Raw genomic sequence first — 23,984 nt, forward strand, 5'->3', positions numbered from 1 at the left:
TACCTTACACAACCTGGCAATGTAAATTACTGTGCTTGTTATTTACATCACACAACAATAACTTAAACAGACTCCGTAGAAAGTACTTTAGGGTAGCAGTTCTGCTGTACACTCCAACATTTGCTGTATTCCCTCTGATCAAGAAGGGATGCTGTAACAATTGTTTTGAAGTCAGGCCTGAGCTGCAAGCCGCTAAGTATGAAAGAAAGCTGAAGAGAGCAAGGATGGGAGAGAGAATCACGCCACAAGCACCGAAGCAAACCTGCAGACAGGAAGAGTGGTGTTTGTGGCTGACAGAGCCAGCAGGAATCTGTTAAGAAGATTAAGGAAAAATATGCAGTCAAAGATAAATTATCTTATTTGCAATGGTACTAAACCTAAATTGTGGTTTAAAACATAGAATGATGAAAAAATCTGAGTTGCTACAAGGCAAGGTGAAAGAAATTGCCCCCTCTTCCTTCCAGACCCATTAGGTAGCATTTGTATTTTAATCTCTGCGTTTGAGAACATTTGCTTTGAAGCTCTGCATCCTGCGCTCCAAGAAGAGGTTTATTCAATTATTTCCAGCAGTTACCAAGTTAACCTAACTGCATTTCCTATCCCAGCCAAAAGGATTTGAGAAACTGTATCAAGAGGGATTTTGAAAATGCCATGGTTTGGTTCTGACCAAGCATGAGGTAATTACACCTGGCAACAGGGGACTGGAAATCTGAGAGCGCACGAAAACGAGAAGTAAGCAAATGAGAATACAGCGTGAGCTAAGCGGAGGAGTTTCTCTCACATGCTGGCAGCTCTGGCAGGATGACTTCTGAACTGGATACCAGTGGCAGTGAGAACTCCAGAGTCATTTACCCTAGGTGATCCTGCTCTGGCAGGAGGGGTGAACTAGATGGTCTTTTGAGGTCCCTTCCAGCCCCTAACATTCTGTGATTCTGTGATTCACTCGCTGCACCTCCTGCCAATCCAGCTCTGAAGGAAATGCCCAGATCTTCATCTCCCTTTGCGCATATCATGCAGCAATCTTACAGCAGCAACGTTCTTGAGCTGCAATAGCAATGGGTTTGGCATGGCCATGAAGCTTAAGGCTGTGACTGGTTTGGAGTCCTCTATCTCACCCAGAATTGCTGACCAAGAGTGGAGATCCTTGCCCAACCCAAGCTGACTCCAGAAGCAAATGCCAACATCCACATGAGCAAACAGTGCAGAGGAATAGGTGGGGAGCTCTAGAAGGAAACAGGAGGCGTTCAGGACCCAGTGACTCCACTGCCTGTGTTTCCACAACTACTTCTGATTGCCTCTAGCACCCATCAGCAGCTGGGGTACAGCAGCATGTTCCCAGGGGGCAGGCTCCAGCCTAGTTTCATCCACAGGGTTCAACTGCTGCAGAAAGTGAGGACAGGCAGGAAATTAATTCCACCAGCATCCTCCTCATCTGAACACAAATGCTGACCTAGCCTGGACTGATGGTCCAAATGAGAGCCTGAGCACTCTTGGGCAGTGTACCAGACCACAAATTAAATACAGTACTTTGAGGCTACAGTAAGGGCAGCCACTTGTGCTTTAGGCACCCAAGAAATCAAGAAACTGATGACTCTACATGGTTACAGTTAGAAGGCTTCATAGGTAACTTAATAGCCAAAAGAAAAGGAAAAATGGTGAGAGAGACATGAGCACTTTCACAGACACTACCAGCTGTGCACTCTGCCTGGGAAGGTGGCAGCAGCAAAACACTGCAGGTTTTGACATCTTCTCAGCAGAGCTGGTGTCTCTTCACGCTCAAGACATGGGATGAAAAGGTACCTGGCAGCAGATAGCATTGGTACTTGATATTTAAACATTGTTGGATGTCCAACTTACAAGATGCTTTATACAGTTTTAGGCCTGCAGCTCTCACTGAGCTCAATTGGGCAGCACATGATTAAACCACCAGGAGCTGTTTAAAAAATACCCCCTGGGCCTTCAGAGAAAACTCATTGTTTAAGCATTGATTATTATTGTTTCTCCACTAAGATTAATTAGAATCTTTAAGGAGAACAAGGGAAAGAAAAGGAAGAGGAATCACTCAACACATTAACTTTTCCATGTACATGCAGCCAGTTTTCAGTTGTGGCTCAAAGACCCTGAGAAGGCAGCAGGCACAGGGGCAGGCCCTCGCCTGACCATGGACTGTGAGATAATGGATCCCAGTAACAATGCTGTGGAGCTGAGAGTGAGTGAGGGTTGAGGAACCACCAAGAAGTTCACAACACAGGGTGCAGCCACTTGCAAACCCACCAGAAACCAGCAGTAGGCAGCCAGACACTAAAAACTGCTTGGAAATACTGAGCCTGTTCGTGCTTTAAAAGAAACATATACAGGGAGCTCCAAACTCTCTCTCCTCTGTAGATATACTTCCTCTGCAGGACAAAGTCCACTGAATACAGCAAAATGGAAGAACACAAGTGGTCCTTCCTTTGCTGCAGCATTAAAGAAGGCACTGCCCTAGCCACAGCAACCATGCTTCAGGCCATCTGGTTTCTGCTGATGGAATTATACTCCAGGACTGTAATTCAGTGCTGGAAAACCACCATTTAAGCAAAATTGCAGGTTAGAAATCAGGCTCTAACTAACCCCTTTTCCTCCCATGGGGCTTATCTGCACAAGACTGTTTAAAATGCAGGATAATGCCTGAACTGCAGGAGGGGTTTAAAGCTTTACAGAACACCCCAACGCTCTGCAGCCTCCGCCAGCTAATTCATGTCTTTGCTAGGGATTAATTCGTGAGCAGCCCAAACTCAGCTTTCCATTAACCATCTTGATTAGCAAGATCTCCACTGCCATAGGAGGGGTGAGCTCTATCTCAGATGTATTCATTTGGATTTTGAGGCTAAAGTGCCCTGATTACTGTTCTCTTTTCTGACCCAGAGTCATTTTAAATGGTTCCACTAATCTGGTGCACGGGTTAGATGGGAAGGAAAACCTTCAGCCACACCAGTCTGAGGACTAATCATTATGATCTACAACAATCGACATGGTGCATACCCTCACAGAAGCCAAGGCAGGGTCCCAGACAGACTCTGGAGGGACAGATCAGACAAAGCAATAAGGTCCTGTTGAAACCAGATGTCTACAGGCTGAATAGGGTGTCCCAATGTGCCGGAAGACGAGCCGACGAGGGAGACAGCCAGACTGGATGGGCAAGGAGCTTCTAAAGGAATCAAGGGTAAAAAAGAGGGTGTATTGCCTTTGGAAAAAGGGGAGATATCCCAGGAAGAGTTTAAGGACATTGCTAGGTCATGCAGGGGAAAAAAATTAGAGAGGCAAAAGCCCATTTAGAACTTAGACTGGCCACAGCTGTAAAGGAGAAGAAAAAATGTTTCTATAAATATATTAATGGCAAAAGAAGAGGCAAGGACAACCTTCACTCTTTATTGGATGCAGAGGGGAATATAGAAACAAAAGATAAGGAAAAGGCAGAAGTACTTAATACCTTCTTTGTTTCAATCTTCAATAGTGGGACAGGTTGTCTTTAGGACGAGTGGCCTCCTGAACTGGCAGATGGAGTCAGGGACCAATATAGTCCCCCTGTAATCCAGAAGGAAGCAGTAAGGGACCTGCTGAGACACTGGCTAGGGTGCTGAAAGAGCTGGCAGATGAGCTGGCCAAGCCACTCTCCATCATTTACCACCAGTCCTGGCTCACTGGAGAGGTCCCTAATGAGCCCTTCCACCCTCTAACTGACAAACATCTGCTCCCAACTTGGTGTCAACTGCAAACTTGCTGATGACTGACTCAACCCCCTCATCCAGATCAGTAAAGATGTTAAAGAGCACAGGGCCCAGCACTGATCCTTGGGGCACACCACTAGTGACTGGTCGCCAGCTGGATGTGGCACCATTCACCACCACTCTCTGGGTTCGGCCCTCCAGCCAGTTCCTAACCCAGCACAGAGTGTTGCGGTCCACGCCACGAGCTAACAGCTTAGCCAGCAGTTTGCTGGGGGGGACAGTGTCAAAGGCCTTGCTAAAGTCCAGGTAGACCACATCCACAGGCCTCCCCACATCCACCAGACGGGTCACCTGATCATAGAAGGAGATCAGGTTGGAGAGGCAGGACCTGCCCTTCCTAAATCCATGCTGGCTGGACCTGAGCCCTTGGCCATCCTTCAGGTGCGCAGTTATTCGTGCATGCTGAAACACTGAGAGCACAGAGCCACAGTGTGCCGCAGTACCTGGGGTGAGATGCTGCTCCTAGGCTGATCTGCTTGTGAAAGAACTATCTCAGCCTCTGGGAATCTGGGATTTCAAAGAGGGATGGGACCTGGGAAGTGCTGCATCTCCCAGAGCTTTTTAAGGTGAGAACAAGAGACTGCTTGATGGGAGCAGTGAGCCAGGAAACCTTCCTGTAAAACCCAGCTAGCAAAACCCATATGCCTGCTAGAAAGCATCTGCCTCCCGCATGGGCTGGTGGTGGGACTGCAAAGAGTGCAGCGTGCCGATTAGGGGTGCTGCAAAACATCCCAAAGGAGAACAGCAGATCAAGCACCTGAAAGGTTTTTTCCACAGTGGGGTGTCCTGTGACACTGAGGCCACACTGTTGAGCTTTTCTCCCTGTTTTTAAGGCCAGAAAGTTTCTTGGAAATGCAAGATGAGCCCCTAAAGGACAATTGTTGTGGGTAAGGGTAAATGGGCAGGTGTTGAATTTTCTCACTGAAATGCGTGATGAAGTCATGAAGAAATTGCCTGCTTAGAAATGGAGGTGCTTAGGGTCTTGCTTGGCCAAAATCTCCCAACCCAGTCCTTTGTGGGCACCACCTGGCCCTTTCACACTTCCCACTAAAGATAAAATAAGAAAGAAATGACCTGGCAGTGGAAAGCAAATCACAATTAGTTTGCAGCTGCTTTGGAGAGGGCAAGCACTCCACAAGGTCAAGCTGCTCCACAAATCAGGAGTGAAGGCTTGACACAGCCTGTGGTGGGTTTGAGGGCATCTATCTCCACCTGACTCCTCCTCAGGCAGCATTTGGATGTAAACCTGAACACCGGTCCCATTGTTGCCAAGGCCATGGAAATATGCTTTTAAATGTTCTTGCTGTGGAGCAGACTTTGTGCTGAGGATGAAATGACAGAAAAGAAAACAAGATGTGTACCAGGCACCCCCAACCCAGCCCATGCCCAGCTCAGCCAGCTGGCACTGTTTTCTCTTTCCAGAGCGCTGAAGGGTGCTGGCCTACAACATGACAACAGCAGAACCTTTTCAGCTGCTACAGATGACTTTGCAGCAGGCATCAGCAGTAGCATTTACATTCACCAGGGATGAAAGTGGCTTAATACACTGTGTCTGTGTCAGTGCTGAGTGGTGCACGTGTCCAGTACTGCTGTCTGGAGAGCACAGGCAGTGTGGGAAGCGATGGCTCTGGCAGTTGCACTGTGAAGGAGCAGGGCTACAGGTCATCCCTGCCCACCTACCTGCACATTTCAGTTCAGCCTCTGATGATTGTTACAATGTCACTTCTCAGGCTCATGATTCCTTTGTACAATTACCAAGTAACATTTATAGCCTGTCCTGCTCTCTGCTCTAATTGCACAGTCCATGTCTTGCTAGATATGCTGGAGCAGAGGTATGGACACATGAGCCAGGCATAGATATGATCAGATAAAGACTACTGTGTTGAGCCCCAAAATTATCAATACCTTGAGTTTTCTGGCAGAGGCAAAATATGAGTGATGTTCAAAGTAGTTCAAGTGGTTAAAGTTATTACAGGGATAAATCTAAGGTGAAGGTTTAAGGCTTAGAGAAGACATGCACAGAAGGGATGGCGACACAGCTCTGCGCACCAACACCCAGAGAAGAGGAAGCTGCATCCCTGTCCAGCCTGTCTGGGAAGTCAGCAATACCTAGGCATGGAGAACAGCCAGAGAGGTGAGCACCAATAAGCTGCAGATACACAACTGATTTAGTACACAGTCCTGAAGAGAAGGGGAGAAGGATAGGGTGGTGACCACCACTAGTGTGCGTTATTCTGGTAAAAAGTGGAATTCAGCAGATTCAACCAAAAGCTAATCCAGCTGTGCCTGGAAAAAGGACTGCTTCAAATGGAACAACAAATCCTCATTTCAGTTAACCAAGGAGCTGTGCCCCAGAGAACCTCCTACACTCTCCTTTGCATTGTCTCAGGAAGATAGGGTTAGATGAGATGTCCCCATTTTCAGCTGCCAGATGTGCTCAAGAGGATGAGCTGCTATGTTCTTACCATGTAAGAGCTCTTCCCTCATTTAAAACCACAGCACTAAGTCAGCTTTGGACCGCACAGATTTGGAATATCCACTCAAGCTACTGCATAGAAGCAGTGACAACAAACACAGCCAGGAAGGATGTGAGGATCCGAGGGCAGTGCATTAAACACCACTGGACTCTCTCTTCATTCAACACAGCAGATAGCTAAGGAGGAGCAGTCGATGCATCTTCACACAAGAGACAAGCAGACAGCAGGGCCTGCACCTTCCTTGGCACTACCAGGAGCAATTGCTGATGCAATGTAAATACATTCCTCATTCTGTGGAATCTATTTAGTTGAAAATCCCATTCTAGGCATTCCTAGCTAACAGATATCCCAAACAATTCCAACACCAAATATTTCAGTGAAGACAAGGATCCAGGTGGATTTTCTGTGCAAGTGAAAAATCAACCCTCTGCTCAATTAGTTGTCAATCCCATAACTATAGAGAGCTTACGGACATTTCAGGTGTTTCTCTTTTAAATATTTCCCCTGAAAGCTGCCTCTGGTTTGTTACACAGCCTCATTCCCAAACCATATGGAAAACCTGAGATTATGCTGCCCACACTCCTCCAAGTTTTTGTGCACTGGATATATTCAGTAGTTTAGATTTTCTTAGAACAACACAAGTTGAGAAGTTCCTGGTTCAGAAGGAAGTTGTCCTTAAGATTTATATTTAAATGGATCCTTTTCTGTGCTTCTGCATTGAGGGACATTGAAGCACAAGTCAGTAGATCAATCTCCCAATGACGTTTCCCAGCTGTCCCCAGAAGGGACAGCCCAGAGCTTGTCCATTACCTCACCTGGGCTTACCATCTGAGGAGGCTTGGTCCAGTGAATTCTAAGATGCCAGATCTCTAAACACTGTAGGGTCTGGGTGCTGCTGACAGTTGGATTTGTTACTCTGTCAACAGACAGCATCATTTTTGGATGCTGCTAGGGATGTTAATTCTTTTCAGATGGAACAGAAGGCAGGAGAATAAATATTATTAGCAAAGGCAAGCCAGGAATTTCCTTTCAGTGTCCATCACTGGTACTAATTAACAACAGATCTTTGGTTGAAGTTCAGGAACTTTTCTTTCCATATCTACTTGTGCTCTGCTCTCTCCAGATAAAGATACTCTCATGACAGACAACCACAGTTTTGGAGCTGCTGCATTGTGCCAAAGAGAGGCATAACCTTGCTGGAAGGGCACACCAGGTATTAGGCTGCTATCAGGTTTTTGAGAGGTTCTGGCTAGGGAGATTGAGGCAAGCAATCTAATTGTTCTTCCTTGCAATGTAGAGAGGAATGCTTCTGGGGAAGCTTCAGCCTCATCCTTCTCATGAAGGGGAAATGGGTCCCATGCTCAGTATGACCCACAGAATCTGTTTCACTTCACATTATGAAACAGCAGTGATTACAGAATGCATGAGAAGCAGACAGATGTGACTCTGTTGTCAACAGTGTCAAGAGTTAAGTCCCCACACCCCTCAAGGTAAACTGACCAGTCTGCAGAGCACGCCAGCTAAAACCACCAGGAATAAAGATCTCTTCTTTTTAGTAAAGAATGAAAACCTGCACATTTTGATGCTTTCAGGGAAAAGAAATGAACTAACTTGCCACTGACTGGCATTTAGCCTGTGGGCAGAGCTGCCAAGACATGGTAATTACAAGCCTCTGAATTATGCTGCAGGTATTGATCTTTGGTGGGGTGGAACAAGAGCCGTGTGTTGACCCCACTATTCCTTTTCACAGAACAGCTGGGGTTTGACAACAACAGAGAATCCATGTCTGGGTAAACTGCTGGGGCTTTTTTCCCCCTCCAGTGATAACTCAATTAAGCAGCTCTAAAGGAGTTAGTTCCTTGCCTGATTGTATTTGGTTTTTCAGAGACTTGCTGCCCTACTGTTTCATAAAATAGCCCCATCTGAAATGGTGGGAGCACTCCATTTAAAATCCCTAGCTCCCTCCCTTCAGCCTGGAGCAAGCCTCTTTAGAATGTTTCAGCTAAAAGCCCCACTGCTGTTGCAGTGGCTGTGGAACAGCCAGTCCCTCCTGGGGGAAGGAAGAGCTGGCATTCTGGTGTGGAAAAAGTGTCCTGTAAACCTGTTGCTTATGACTACCATCTGCCATGTTGTCCCCAGGTGACTGGCTGATTTCAGTGAAAATGCTCAGCTTGATAAAGGAAGAAGAACTGCTACAAAATACACAAAGGGTAAATAATGATTAAATAAAACTCATAAGTTCCAAGAATCTTGCACTTTAAAATATCAGCTCCTGTCCTGCAGTCTGATTTGGGTACACTGCAGTTTGGCTCTGCACAGAGCAGCTTGGACAGCAGCAGAACCTGTCCCCCTCTGATCTGCCATTCCCTTAAATTCCAAAGTGCATTCTTGAACACCTAGAGAGATAGCAGGGGTACATGAATGCGGATGCAAACTACTTACTCCTCACTGTAGAGCCAGCACCTAGTGCCAGGGCTCTTGCTCCTTGCTGGCCTGTAAAGAGACAGCACAGCAGTTTTGGCAGACACACACACAGAGCACACTAGGCAGCAGTGGAATCAGCCAGCAGGATCTTACAGTCTCAGAGTTAAGAGCACAAGGAAAGAAAATGGCCAAATTCCACTGAATATATGGCTAGGAGAGGATGGAAAGAGCCATAGGAAGGTCTCATTTTTAAAGTTACAATTCAGCCTCATGCCTGTCTGAGGTTTGATTTAAAATTGCTGGTGCTTCTAGTACACAAAACAACAAAATAAAATAGAAAATAAGCAAAAACCCCTTCTAAATGTGAGCAGTGCAGTGCATGAGCAGCAGTTCAGCTCTGGAAGCAAAGTGCTGTGACAGAGCTGTGCTGACTCTGAATACTGATGCTGACCATTATCTCCTTTGAAGCTGCTCCTTGCCTAGCCAGCAGAAGCACAGCACACTGCTCGCTGCCAGCAGGCAGCAGCGATTTCTCATGTGCAATATGTGGGTCTGGTACTGTGAAAGGTTCCTCAAGCCACCCCCAGCTTTGTGTGAAGAAGAAACAAAAGGGGAAGTTCACTCTCATTCAGGCGTTTTATTAAGTCCTACTGGCTGACATCTCAAACCTCTAACCCTGGATGTTTCCTGTAACACCCTGGGGTCTCTGCCCACATCTGCAGATCAACAACAGGCCAGGAGCAGAACATGTGAGTCAAGGTGAAACAAATGGAGCTCAACAGGAAAAATAAAAGTTCACAAGTGAGAAGCAAAGAAGAAACTAGAGGGGAAAAATGTGTGGGCTTCTCTGCATGATTATCTCTCTGCTATGTAACTGAAGTTTCCTGTCCTGCATAGTCAGGAGGTATTGGGAGAGCCAATGCCAGACCTTACATTGATTTGTCTCGGTAACTTTTAAACTCAGGTGTGATTCAAGAGAAAAAATGATGTGGGAACATCTGGAGACAAGTGTGACAATAGACTGCATCTCCTAATATTTAGTACTTTTCTTCTGTTTCCAGTGTCTGTGAATCTGTGACAACAAGCAGCTTTACAAAACCAGCTTTTAACATCAGAGTATCAAACCAGTCAGGACTGTGCTTGGTCCTGTGGCACCTAGCACTTTGTCAACATGAAGGTCTCTTCCAACCTGGTTCATTATTATTCTATTCTATAATGTTAGAGGAAGCATCACATCTCTCTCAGTCACAGTACCTGCTCACCCCAGGCAAACCTCTTCCCCTCAAACATTCCTGACATACCAAGCATGTCCCCAAAAGTCAGAGCATCTCCTGAGCAGACAGCAACCCCCTGTCTCTCTCTACCCCTCTTTCTTCATACATTTCTGTTAGTCATGCTGGTAGCTCTATGCTGGAGAAGTTCCCACACTATGGCAGTTGTTTGGGAGGTTTGCTACGTCCTGAATTTGTCTGCTCTTGGCACAATATCCCCTCCCCAACTGGTGTTCCTGAATCTTTCCAGGGACTTTGTGCAGTTCATGAATCATCACCAGCCTACAATGTCTGCAGGGGCAAGACTGTCCATGGAAATCTAAAATAAAGTTTGCAGACTATTGATGGGAACAGTCTCAGGTTCAGAACAACAAGGCCCATGCAGCTCACAGAGCTGTGTTCATTCAGGCAGTGAGCAGGAGCAGCTGAAATCTCACTGAAGGACACATCAAGGACCCTGGAGCTTACATCTTATAAGAAAATAGATTTGCATTTAGTTTCTTTCAATGTTCATCAGTTTGCTTTTAAAGGTCTATAAAAAGCTCTTTCCCAGGAAGGGAGCACAGGATGGCAGGTGGCAGCTTCTTTCAAGAAGGTTTTTGCAGAGAAACTGAAGCAATAAGCCTCATTTGAGTTCTGGGAAGCGCTGCTGGATGCCTTGCTGTGAGTGGCACGATGGGCAGCCTGTTACCAAACCATGTGAGCCTCCAGTACAAACACTCCAGCCCAGAGAGCATCCTGAAAAGCTCTGTGCATGAAGTGCTGCACAACCAGAGGCTGTGTCCCATTACCATTTCTGAGCAAAGAAGATGGAATCTGTTGCTGGATAACAAAACTCTGCTGCTCTCTTTGCTCAGGCTAACACCACCCAGCCTGACAGGGCTCAAGGAAAATGTTTTCTTCTCTGTTGAGTCCTGGTGACTGATGGGAAGAGACTCACTGCTGATGTGTATCAAGTGACCCCAGCACATTAAGCGTAAGTTAGCTGCATGTTCCTATTGCATGGATAAATTATACATAGCTGGTGAAAACCGAGAGCCCTCTGTCAAAGCAAGCAGGCTCACTTGCACTAAGGACATGGTCCCCAGTGGCCACAGGACCCAGGGTTTGATGGGAGCTTTTGAAATCATCTAGATGACCTTTGGTTCCCCCTGAGAGATGGCTTTTTCCATTTAGTGCTTCAGTAGCAGACTGAAATGCTCCTGACAGCCTGTTCTAGTGTTTCAATGTCCTAACCTGCTACAGCAGTTTTACCTGATGCCTAGCATCAAGCTACCTGCTCTAGAAATCCATTTCTTCCTGTGGCAGAGAACAGGTCACTGCCCTGCTTCTGGCAGGAGTCATTTCTGTAGCTACCATGCCTCCCAGGTGCTAGGAACAAGCCCTGCACAACTGTCCAAGCAAGGCATAGCGCAGACTGTAGTGTTGATACCACACAACTACTAACAATTTTGCAGTGGGAACAGGAGTTGGTGGGTGCTGGTTCCTGTTAGGGGCAAGAGGCACTAGGAGATAGTGCTGCTCAGCATCGCTCAGAAGGCACAGAGCACTGGGGCTCCTGGAAACAGGAATCCGAGAAGTTCCCAAACGCTTATCAAACACCTGTGAAAAAAGGGGGGAGCCCCTGGACTTGCTTCAGACTGCAATGGAGCACTGGCTGGTGCTAACCCTCTCACAGGGTGAACTTTGCCTCCAAAAGGCAGGCAGGCTGCCAGGCAAGCTGAGGAAGGAGAGCTGCATCCCCAGCAAGGGGACAGGAAGTCTGAGCCAGTCTGTGTTAGAAGGCACAGACACTGACTGTCAGTGTTGCTCAGCATGTTGCAGGGAGCAGAGCAAGCTGCATATGGGAACCATTCTGATGCTGGCACTGGGCATCGGGCCAGGCCTGGGAGCCCAAGAGCAGGGCCTGGGAATGCACAGAGCTCTAATGGAATAGAGGAGCACTCAGACTGGCATTTGCTGCCAGGTGCAATGGTGAGAGGCCCTCAGACACACATTGGCACTGCAAGTAAACAGAAAATAAAAGCCCCTCCATTTTTCAGGACAATAAATGTCTGAAGAAGGAAGTCTTGTACGCAGCCTCTGTGCCAAGGGCTTCTCCACTTACCCTCCTCCCCGCTCTTCTCTGCTATCTGCGCAATTGGGGAGTCCTTAGTGAAGGGCTTGGGCAAAGGGCAGGGATGGGAAATGCTAATGTGCATGCTTATCACAGAGGATGCAGGCACTGCCACTGCTGCTGCAGGGCTGAATCACCACATTGGCTCCCTGTAACAAACAGGGATCGCTCAGCCTCACGGGAAGGGCATTTGCATCTCCAGCACCATGGAGGCAACAAACTTCATCCATAAAGATGGGCCCAGAACAAATGGCAGCAAATTACAGACACATGTTTTGCTTTAATTGGTTCACATCAACCCAATCTAGCTTGTGCCTTCAAGGAGCTCTCACAAGAAACCCCTTCCAAGTTTTTTGTTTTAACCTTTCTATGGAGGTGTGCTGTTTTCTAATGCCTTACAGATTTCACATTAAACAGTCTTTGAAGATACAATTTGAAAGGACTGCTGCTTTACAACTACATCACATGTTTAATTACTTGTTCATGAATTATAAATGACTAGAGGTAAAGGAGCACTGCCTGGAGTCCCTGTCCTGGGCCAATGCAGCACTGCAGTTTTTACAGAGTCTACCTCTTGATAACCGGGATCAGATTCCAGCCAGCTCCAGCCACGTTCAAAAGAGCAGCTGCTGCCAGTGCCATTTTCACAGACTATTCTTGATCAGCTCGAATGGGTGGAACACGCTCTGTTTGGAAAGTACAGCAAGATGTGGATGGCCACAGACTGATTACATCACTCATCTAAAACTCACCAAAAAGCCAGACGTGCTACATTTAAAAAAACCTCTTTAGACGTGGGCCTGACTTTCAAGTTCACAGCTGACAAACCCACTATTGTCTGCAATCAGGCAAACCCCTACAGAAACAGCCCCAAAGCCAAGCAAGCTTGCCTGCAGGTGTCCCAGTGCCTCCGACAGGGACACCGTGACCACAGGACACTGTGACCACAGGACAAGGAACAGAAAATGAGTGCACGGAGGAGTGCACCCACTGCTGGCACTCAACCAAGATGTGCCCAGCCCCACAGCAATGTCAGTGAGGATGAAACTGTTTCTTCCCACATTTCTCAGCCACAGGTGTTCTCCACAAGCACAGAGTTTTGTCTCTCCAGCTGATTACTGTTTCTACAAAATACACCAACGCTTTGTTCAAGCCTTTCTAGTTTTTGCCTCCCAAGAGGACACAGCTTGGGCAGGTCTCTCCATAGCCCTAAGCCTCAATTCATCACTCTTAACACAGCAGACAAGACAATAATGCTGCCACAGCAGAGAGGCAGCACCATGGGCCTATTTGTTGCAGTTGCAGATGAGGAAAGCAGGCTGGTGAACCTCCCCAAAGCAGAATCAACCCCTTTTGACAGTTTCTCTGAAGGTTTGCTGCTCTTTTCCTCCATACAGCAACAGCAATTTCCCTTCTTCTGTGCAGATGAAACTTGGATCATGCTGCAGGCCCTTCTTGAAGCATAAAGAACAGTTACAGGAAAGACATTCAAGTCATTTCCTTTTCCTTGGTTGCTGAATGCACTCTCTGATGATTGCTTTTAGCATTGTGGTGTAACTGGGGAGAAGTGAGCTGGCATAACCTGCAGGGCATCTCAAAGGAAACTGATTCAACAGCAATGATGTAACTAGGGAGATCCTGCCACAGGCTTCCACAACAGCCAGCCAGCGAAAATACGCATTTCAGATGCCCAAAATACCTCTTATATAGCCATAGCTATTGTGTTTGCTCGTGGCAACTACATCTAGTACACATTTTTGCTACACTTAGAAATAAAGCATTTTATCTGCAACAAAGCAATCTATGGGTCAGCAGAAGCAGCATGTGCAGCAGGCACATTTTCAAGCTACATTGTGGAGCTCACAAGATCGTAACCTGTTCACACTGTCTCTATGTCTGTATGTACATACACATTGTTTGCTTAGCCTCCCCCCTGTCATTTTCAATATTCCTCTGTGTACTGCCTAGGATCTTCAACACATTGCTCTGAAAAACACAGTTTAAAGCAGCAGGATTAGCAGAGGGGAATGCTGCCAAGCAGAGAAGCATGTCATAAAAGAGAAAAATGACAGAAAGCTCCAAGACTGTAGGAGCTGTAGAATACACCTTCCTGGGGCCCCTGCCATGCTGGCAGACATGCAGCCACACAGCTCAGTTTCCTGCTCTCACTGCAGTGGGTGGAATGTTCATCTAGCAATTGGGAGAACTTCAGAACTACATCACCATTCCACACACAGAGCATGTCAAAATGTGACAAAACATTCTGGGTCCTCAGCAACTGGAAAACTGCTTCAACCCCACTGCTGGCTGTCAGTGAGCTTCTAATGCCAAACCCTCTGAGGAGCACTTCCCTCAGTGCACTCCAGCCAGGCACCCAGCCTCACAGAGACAACATTAAAAACTCTTTTTTACATTCTCACTGCAGCTTAGCAATGTCCTTTGTAAAACCCTATGGCAGCAAGGGATTACACTTACTTTAGTTCCTCCACCCTTACACTATTTCCTCCATCCTTACACTCTGCTAGTTCCTCCATCCTTACACACTGCTATTTCATTTGTTCTTAACTTCATCTCTAAAACTAAGAAGTTGCTACTTGTGATGTTGACACTGAAAATTGAGAGGCTAAGGAAACACCCAATACTGTTCTACACCTAAACCCTTGCCTTACTGCCCTGAACAGGGGAGGCAGCCCCCATCTACACAGCCTACATTTCACCCCAGTCTTTTTGCTGCACTTTCATGTTGGATGGGCTCCTCTGAAAGCCAAAGCTTAGAAAAAAGAAACCACTCGTCTCAGGAAGTGACACAAAATCAGCTCTATGGGTGTCTGTAGCTGCCTTCCCTCACTCATAGACCTTTTATTGAGAGACCACCACAGGATGTGCCATTCAGGATGCCTTTTACTGGAAAACATGGTAACAAAAATGTCTCATTTCTTCAATCTGCCATCCTCTGTTTCACCACCTCACTTTCCTGAAGGTGCTCACCCTTGCACGCCACAGACCATCGCTGCAGAAGCAGCTGACACTTAACTTGTTTTTTTTACACATCTCCATCTATCTCAGTTAACAAGATAATTAATTCCATATGGTTCCTCCAAGTACCTGAAGCAAGGGACATGGTTAAGTAGCTCCCTGAATTGTGCCTTGCATAAATATTGCTGTCTTGTGTAAGGATTTGGACAGTTCCTTTCTTGCAGAAAAGAAAGAAGAAAAACAATTACTTACTAAACAGTTGGCAATAGAGGACCTGTAAGCTTCTCTTCATGGTATCATGTAGTCCTGCTGGTCTGCCAGTTTATTCATGATTCTGTCAAAAAAGCAAGAGAAGAAGAAAATGATTTATTACAAAATCACTGTTGTCTGAAAATAGGATGTGACCGTCCCAGCTCCCCACCTGGGGAATGGCTAACAATTCTTCGTGTGCCCTCAGATGGTATTTTCAGACACCTGTCACAGATATTTTTTCACCTCAGTTTGAAAACTATGATGAAGAAAAGAAATCCCAATCATGCTGATATTAACTATTCTCATGGTGAGGAAAATATGTGCATAAATCAGAGATGGAAGCAAATGTACTGAAAGCAAAAGCACTGCTGTGAGTAATGTCTCACCAGTACCCAAAGACAATGCAGCATTTCAGCTCTGCCCTCCACAAAACAGCATTTGCTGAGGATTCAGAAGCACCTCTGAGAGACAGGACACTGAGATCATCCTCCCCAAAGGCCTCTTGGCAATATTAAGTAGGCTGGACCCTCCAGTTTGCAGTTCAACATAATTGCATGTTCCAAACTCCTGGGAACATCTGAGTTATTTTATCATGCTCCCATAAAAATCTTCCAGAGTTTATTTAAACCACAGCCTTGAAGCCCTAAGGCAAACAAGTCAAAGCAATGAGTAACACCTTTGAGATGAACAAATGCTGCAGAGCCTGTGGAAGCAGGGCCATGGTTGACTTTTCTCTGGAGGTCCCAAAAGCATTGTGATATTTCTTGCCTGTGCTCTGTAACAAAAGAGGCTTGGGCTTACTACAGCTGTTAGACACGGGAATGTATGCACACAAACATTCCCCCACTGACCCTCACCCACTGCCCAGTTCCACTGGACCTTAACACCCCCTGAGCGACTCACAGAAATGTCAGCATTTGCAAGGCCTTTTCTCCTGTGATTTAACTCACTATTTTAAAACCAAAATTAGAATTGGACACATGCTGTCGTTTGATCACAAGAACTTGGTGAGGGACTCCTGGTCACCCCTTTCTCCTTAAGGTTTACCAAACAACAAAGCAGGCACAGCAGAAGGCTCTCAGTCCTCATACATAAACACACTTCAGAGTCTAATACACCATATTCCCAGTTGCTCTGAATTCCTACAGCCTCTCCTCTGAAATCCAGCAAACAAAGGGCCACTGATGGCTTTGGGGGTGTGTGTCTATGTTGTAATTCATATTAGTGCACCTAGGTGTGTGTTTTGAAACAGAGAGACAAAGCCAGTGCAAGTTTGTACTCAAACTTTGTCTCCAGAAAAGGTGCCACCTGTTTAACCTCAGAGACCCAGGACTGAAAACTCTTGGACTCATACATTCTGTCCTCTTTGGTGCACAATATCTCATGCACCATCTGTCTTACACAGGACAATGGTAAGATCACCATGGGCAGCTAGCAATACAGACTTGCACAGCAAGTGAGCCCCTGTTACAATGGGAAGGGGGAACTTTAGCCTAGTCCCTGACTGGAAGACTGGAAGTGAAATAAATTACCATTGGATGTGAAAGAAAAATAGTGATAAGTCTATATAATTCATTGGACTGCTAATGGAATATAGAGCAGAAGCATAAATGGCTCTCTCTCCTCTTCTTCTGTCACTTCTACTTGCAACTTTCTCTCTCCCATGGCCTTGCAAGGGGTATCTCTGTTTTGACTACTGTGTGAGGTAACATGAAGGAGGGAGGAAGTGGGGGAAGAGGTGAATGGGTCCCCTGGATCTGTCCAGGGAGGTCAGAGGAATTTGTGTTGTTTATAAATTATGTGTGTGTATATTATATATATATAATCTTTTGTACATATTCATTGCATTTCATATTTCTAGATTGTAGTTTGATAGTAAGTACAGTTTCTTTTGCTTCCATCCCAAACTGAGCTGGTCTGGCAATTTTTTGAGGGGGGGCTTGTTCTCCAAATTAGTTAGGGGGTAATTCCAACCCACCACAGTCCCTCAGCAGCATGGCTAAATTAACGGAGGCATAGTGATTAATACAAAAGAGCTGGCAGCTCCCAGCCATTCATCATGCCTTGCAGGGAAAAAAAAAATCCAATGGTGCCTTAAATTAAAGAAGAAATGGAGGAGAACAGAAGATGAACACTGAGGCAGAGCTGACAGCCAATGCAGAACATCTTTTTCTTTGCATGTTTATCTTACAGAACCCAGGAGACCAAACCAAAGAAGCTGAAACACCAGTAATGGAAAGAGGAGCCAGAGACATGCCACCTGCATCCTGTGAAGCACCTGAACTTTAGAATGTTATTTCTGAATGCCTTCTTTCTTCTAAGGATCATTCTAGGAAGAAGAGAACACCACATCCCTGCAGCTTTCAACTGCATTCTGCCTGGCTCTGCAGAACTGAAAGAGGGGAGACACCCTGAAGTGCTTCCATCTCCAAACATTGTTGAATCCCCAACCAGGGAAACACACCCTTGATCCTGTTAGCATCGTGCTGCTCTATGATGCCCTCACAAGACAGCAACAGAAGCTCCTCACTTCCAACTCACAGAGCTGTGACTTCCCCAGCACAGGTTCCAGCACCAAGGTCTTCACCCACTGCTCCCTACAGGTCAGTTACTTAGAGGGTGTTGGAGTGTCAATGTGTACTCCTGACCACACAGGGCTCCAGTGCAATGTTGTGTTTTCAGGTTTTGTGTGGTTTGTTTCTTAATTCAAGGGCCTGCTTCCACAGTCCAGCTGCTAACTTGCACAATTTATATCCCCAGAAGATTCAGGGCATGTTAAGAAGAAGATGCCTGACTGCAGCAGTAGGATTCCTCCAAGCAAGAATTCCCTGCTCTTGTTCAACATGTGCCACATTCTCTGCTGTGACTTATTTCCCACTGCTTGGAACATGGAAACCATCACCACTGCCTCCTTTCATAACACTCTGAGTACAGCTTTTTTACTAATTATATCCCTTTATACTCAGAACTGTTAGCACTGTGTAGATCTGAGGAAAAACTCATTCCCAACCACTTCCACAGTTTTCAACACCCTTCACTCTCCTAAAGTCTCCAAAAAGTAGGGTACCACAGCTAATCAGAACCAGACCTGCTGGAGCTGTGCAAAACAGTCAGTTAGGAGCTGAACTAGCAACTACCATACCTGGACAAGACCTGTATCCTCTGTTGCATGGGCTTAGAAACAGAGAATCTTACACCATCTCCCCTTTCCACTGAAATAACACACATGAAACTCACAGAGAAAGCAGTATCAATCAAGCAACACCTGACAGCAATTGCTGCCCCTTCCCCAGTTTTCCTGCCTCATCAGGAACTCCTGAAATCCCAGCCTCCTATTCCTGCTAACAGAGCAGTTCAAACCTTTCTGCAAAGGCTGTGATGGACAGGATTAGTGTCTCAGCTGCTTGCTGAGACAAGAAGCCTCAGAGATGGAGATCAGAACAGCTATAAACTACCAGGCTACTGGATGTCCTTCACAGTCCACCAGTAGTACAAGGGGGTTTCACTTTTGAGTTTGTTCCTAACTATCTACACTGCTAGCAAATACTTTTGGAGGCACCCCCATGGCAAACAAGTCTGAACACCAGTGGTTCTGGTTGCTTCTTGTTCCCACGGGTGCACAAATGTGACTGACTCCATGTCTGTCCATCCAGCTATAGAGTAAGAAGTAACTGCACCAGGAGAAGTTTAGGCTCGAGGTGAGGAGAAAGCTCTTCACAGAGAGAGTTGTTAGCTGTTGGAATGTGCTGCCCAGGGAAGTGGTCGAGTCACCGTCCCTGGAGGTGTTCAAGAGGGGACTGGACATGGCACTTGGTGCCACAGTAGTCATGAGGTCTTGGGTGACAGGTTGGACTTGATGATCTTTGAGGTCTTTTCCAACCTTATTGATTCTATGATTCTATAAGATAAGAAGCCTCCCATTTTCATCATTCATCTCTGCGGTGTTCCAAGAAGTCAACATCTTCACAAGGATCAAAGAGACTCAGCAGCTGCAGGGTTAATAACAGTTTGGTCATTAAGACACACTAGAGATAGAGAGAAGCCTCCTGTGGGCATCTTCAAACCTCCACAGGGCTGGATGAGGATGTAGTAGGTCACATAACAGGAGCTCACTTGCTCCATTTTTCTCCTATGTCATTACTAAAGCTACCCTGCCTGGCAGCCAGGTGTTGCAGTTATACACACAAACACTTGTCCACTTTAGCCAATTAATTCAGATTCATTAGCTCCCTGGTTACTGTTATCAAGCTCCTGTGCACCCAGTCCCACAGATGTCTCTTCTGCAAGAAGCCAGGCCTGGATTGTGACACTGACCATTTTAAGGCACTGCAGGCTGCCTTTAGATATTCTCACTTTACAACCAATCTATCGCCACAGAAACTCTTCTGGGTGCCAGTTTGGCTTCTGTGTTTCAAAGAGCTGTTTTTTTTTTCCAGTACCAGGTGGAAGAAATGACTTCTGCCACTTGCATAACATGAAAGTCTCTATTATCTAACAGTAATCCCAGACACACAAAACACAACCGAGCCTGCTCTGGAAATTTACTGCAACTGCAAAACCAATATCATAAGGTCTAGCTAAACATTTCCATTACAGCTCCTTCTTTTCAGTTACTAGTGGCTACTGGAAACTTATCTTTGATGCTGAAGTGTTACTGCACAGCTTGAAATGTGCTATTTTTGTTAGCTGCTTGGAGCGTCCAGCTTCCCTGGCTTGGGGGAGGATCATCTTTCCCAGTGCAACAGGAAAAAACCGAGTAGAACTGGGTCAGAAATAGGCCCTACTGAAAAGAACCTTTTGCTGTCCTCTTGGAAAGACTTAAAAAACAAAAGGCAATGTGACCGATTTAGGACTAAGCTGTGTGATTTTTCAACACTTTATTTGCGAGTCTTACGGGAGCTAAATCAAAGCAAGTCTTTTAACATCAAATTAACGATGAAAGCTTCCCATGCTGCCCTATGCTGAGGCAGCCCTATGCTGAGGCAGCCCTATGCTGAGGCAGCCCTATGCTGAGGCAGCCCTATGCTGAGGCAGCCCTATGCTGAGGCAGCCCTATGCTGAGGCAGCCCTATGCTGAGGCAGCCCTATGCTGAGGCAGCCCTATGCTGAGGCAGCCCTATGCTGAGGCAGCCCTATGCTGAGGCAGCCCTATGCTGAGGCAGCCCTATGCTGAGGCAGCCCTATGCTGAGGCAGCCCTATGCTGAGGCAGCCCTATGCTGAGGCAGCCCTTGGCAGTGTAAATTATCTGCTCTTTGACAGGAAAACTTTATACCCGTTGGAAGCTCTCCCACTGGAAGACTTTCAGGGCGCACAAAACTTTGATGGTTGTCTCTGTAATGCCTGGAAAAGCAAAGAAAATGCAGCTTGTTCTTCTTTGTGAAGCACAGCAGGGAAGGGATGGAGAAACAAGCTCCATTTCCACTGCACTATTGGGATGGTCTGTTCTCCCTGCAGGAGCTTCCACCACAGCATCACCCTTGCCTTAAGGGTGTCCACATGTGGGTGCTGATGTTTGATTTACTCAGCTAAACCCCCTCCTAGATAGCAGGGAGATCAGCTCCTCTGAAGCCTCCTACCTGTGCCCTGTTTAAAATGCCTCTGTCAGAAGGAGGTGACCCAACCCCTACATGGGTCTGTTTCCAGAGAGTTCCAGAGGGCTGAAGTTCCGGCACTGAGCTCAGCTCCTAACACTGAAATTGAGGTGGTGTGCACCACCATTATCCAGCTGAATAGATAACCCTTAACAAACCCTCACAAAGGAGGCTCAGCTTTGTGCAGCATTTTCAACTGATGCACAGTGAACTGAAACTTGGGCTAAGGAAGCAAAATGCCTGTAACTGTTGTGAAGAAGAGTTCACAAACTGAGCTTGGCTTTGAAACCTTGAGCTGCAGAGAGAGGCCCTTGCACAAACTGTCCTCAAGAGACTGTAAAGATCAAGAAAAATGAATGACATACAAAAAGGGATCTAGACTAAGTTTTGGGCCCTCTCTTGGGCAATTTCAACAGGCTTGATGTAAGGTAAGTGCAGAAGTGCCCATGCATTCTGCTTTGTCCCTCAGCTCCCTGGCCAGCCTACACCCATGAAGCAGAGAGGAACAAAACACCAGTGAAGGCTGCACTCTTCCAGTTGCAGCAGGTGCTGAACCCAGTCCACAAAACCAACTGTTTTGGAACCTGAAGATGGGTGAGCAACAGGCGTTTTGAATCAGGTCACAGTGTACCACCAGTGAGTTTTGGTTGTGGCCCATCATACTGTATCAAACATAATTGGTCTCTTCTCCTAGGCAACCAGCAACAGAACAAGAGGACACAGTCTCAAGCTGTGCAGGGGTAAGTTTAGGCTTGATCTTAGGAAGTTCTTCACAGAAGGAGTTATTGCCTGTTGGAATGTGCTGCCCATGGAGGTGGTGGGGTCAGCATCCCTGGAGGTGCTTAAGAAAAGCCTTAGTGCCATGGTCTAGTTGATTAGTTAAGGTTCACAGTATCATAGGTTGGGTGATCGGTTGGACTTGATCTTGGAGGTCTCTTCCAACCTGTTTGGTTCTTTGATTCTGTGATTGAATTAAAGGGGAAAAACACCAACAAAACCAAACCAAACCAAACCCTAACAAGTGTAGTAAGAAGCAATGCATTCATTGCTGCAATTCTGAATTGCACACCTTTATGTAAGTGCCTGTTTTATGCTTGTCCTTCCTTACTTGCCCTCTTCCTCCCAGTGACAAAATGGGAGGATAAGTAAATAAATAAGGATAAAGATGGCTTTTTTCCCTTTCTCAATGAAAAGAAACTTGTAGACATTTCCCATCACAATATATGCTTAAGAATATTTTCATGTCAGTTTTGGATGGAACATTTTGAAGCGGCTCCAATCATAATGTGCAAGTACAGCATAAGGAGCTAATTTCACAATGAGAGGTTATAATAGACGCAGGCAAGTACCTGAGATTGAAAGAAACATTTCATTGCACTTGAAAAACCCCAGTGGGAAAGCACAAGCACCTCATGAATCCTTCACCACCCAGTCTCAATGGTGCATTCAGAAATTTAATAGTAAACCCCACACTGTTGGGGTTTTCTAACAGAGCATAAGCACCCAACAACAGCCAACAGAGTCTAAAGTACATTTTAGTACAAATATCAGTACAGTAAACAAACATGAAAGGTTGAGGGATTTTTGAGCTCCTGTGCCTTGCCAGCTCATCTTGGCCTGTGACAGGGTGTCAGTTCTGGGGCAATCCCTACTGGACTGTCTGCCAGTCTCTTTAGCACAGCCAGTTTAAAGGAGCCACTCACCCTGGAACAAAGTTTATCACTTCAGAGAGCAGTCTGATGTAGCTGCTCCCATGAAACACCCTCTGCTCTGAAAACAGAAACATCTTTGGCAGGTTTGGATGGGTGAGTGCACAAATGCATGCCCACAGTCAGAAGGCAGAGAGACACAGGTGGTGTCTTCACCTTTGTGGCCCTGCTTAAACCTCTTTCTACCAAGGCCACTAACTACCACCCTTACAACCAGACATTCAATAAGCTAAGAAGAGAAGGGAGGTAAAGAGAACTCTGAAATAGGACTGCTCCGCTTTGGAGAGCTGATCAACACACAGCAAAGTCTCCATGCTTAGAGTCAACATTTCATCTGAGAGTTCATTGTGACTGTGTCTAGTTCAAGGGACATCACTTATTTAACTTCAGCTTTCAGCCCCAAGGTTTGATGGCAGAGGAAGAAGTGGCCTCAGAAAGAACAGGGAGCTACCAAACAGTGTCCCAGTCATAGAAAGCAACCCCTTTTAGAGAGGATTATTTTTTACACCATTTTGACAGAGCAGGTGGGAACAGCATGGAAATTTTACAGGGCCCCATGCAAAATGTAGGGTTTTTGATGCTGGTCCATCCAAGGTTACCATGGTGCAGACACTGCATTTCAGCTCACAATGTGTGCAGTCCTGCCTGAGTCAATAGGAAGAGCTTCCAAGAAAATGTCATTGCAGAGTAGCGTGGCTTATTGGTGTCAGTCAGTAGAAGTTCACTTTTCATGCAACTCTGAATAACAATGGTCTGCTCTGTGTCAACAGGGTGCCAACAGGCTTTGGAGAGAGGGCCCGCACGCAAGAGCATGAAAGGGGCACACACTAGCCTGGCACTGTCTGAGATGTAGCCCTACAAGACAGTTTGAGGATTCAGAGAGGACTCAGCACACTGAGCACTGTGTCTCATTTTCTTTCCTTTCTCTTCAAGCAGGCAGCACAGCTGCTACTGGCCAAGCACTTCACCCTCCTTCAGACAGGGCAGGGGGAAATTCATATGGAAGATCATGGGAAACCTCAAACAGCAGCATCTAAAATGTGCCAGGCTGCCAAGCAAGACCACATTTAGGTCCACTCAACTAGAATACGTTAGCAAAAACTCATCTACTGCCCTGAGATGTGAAAGTCTTCCTTAGGTGAGAGCCACTGACCCTGCTGGGAGCTGTGCCTCCTGGCTCAGGACTGGTGAAGCAGTGCAGACAAAGGTCCCTCTTTCCAGAAGGCTTTGCTTTTTTTCTCTAACAGAGACAAGAAACAGCACAGGCAGGACAAGAATAAAAATCCCTGCAACTCCATATCTAGTTGGTAGATTTAGTCAACATCTGCCCAAATAACTCACCTCAGCTAAAGCACAATGGGGATAACTGAGGTTCATCAGACACTGTTGCTCTGACTCAG

The 23,984-nt window shown here is 46.2% G+C and overlaps 1 protein-coding gene across 3 annotated transcripts in view; it reads right to left on the reverse strand.

Moving 5' to 3' along the window:
- The window catches only part of TMEM108 (transmembrane protein 108), a 115,169-nt gene that overhangs the window by 45,260 nt on the left and 45,925 nt on the right, over window positions 1-23,984 (reverse strand). For all 3 annotated transcript variants that reach the window (XM_068152853.1, XM_068152852.1, XM_068152855.1), the window contains exon 3: window positions 15,284-15,365. In XM_068152853.1, the coding sequence (XP_068008954.1) occupies window positions 15,284-15,323 (40 nt within the window). In that variant the 5' untranslated portion in view covers window positions 15,324-15,365. The remainder of the gene's footprint in view (window positions 1-15,283; window positions 15,366-23,984) is intronic.

This window comes from Melanerpes formicivorus, unplaced genomic scaffold (assembly GCF_026170545.1).
Source record: "Melanerpes formicivorus ecotype bairdi unplaced genomic scaffold, bMelFor1.0.p_v2 SCAF_24, whole genome shotgun sequence".
Lineage (NCBI taxonomy): Eukaryota > Metazoa > Chordata > Aves > Piciformes > Picidae > Melanerpes > Melanerpes formicivorus.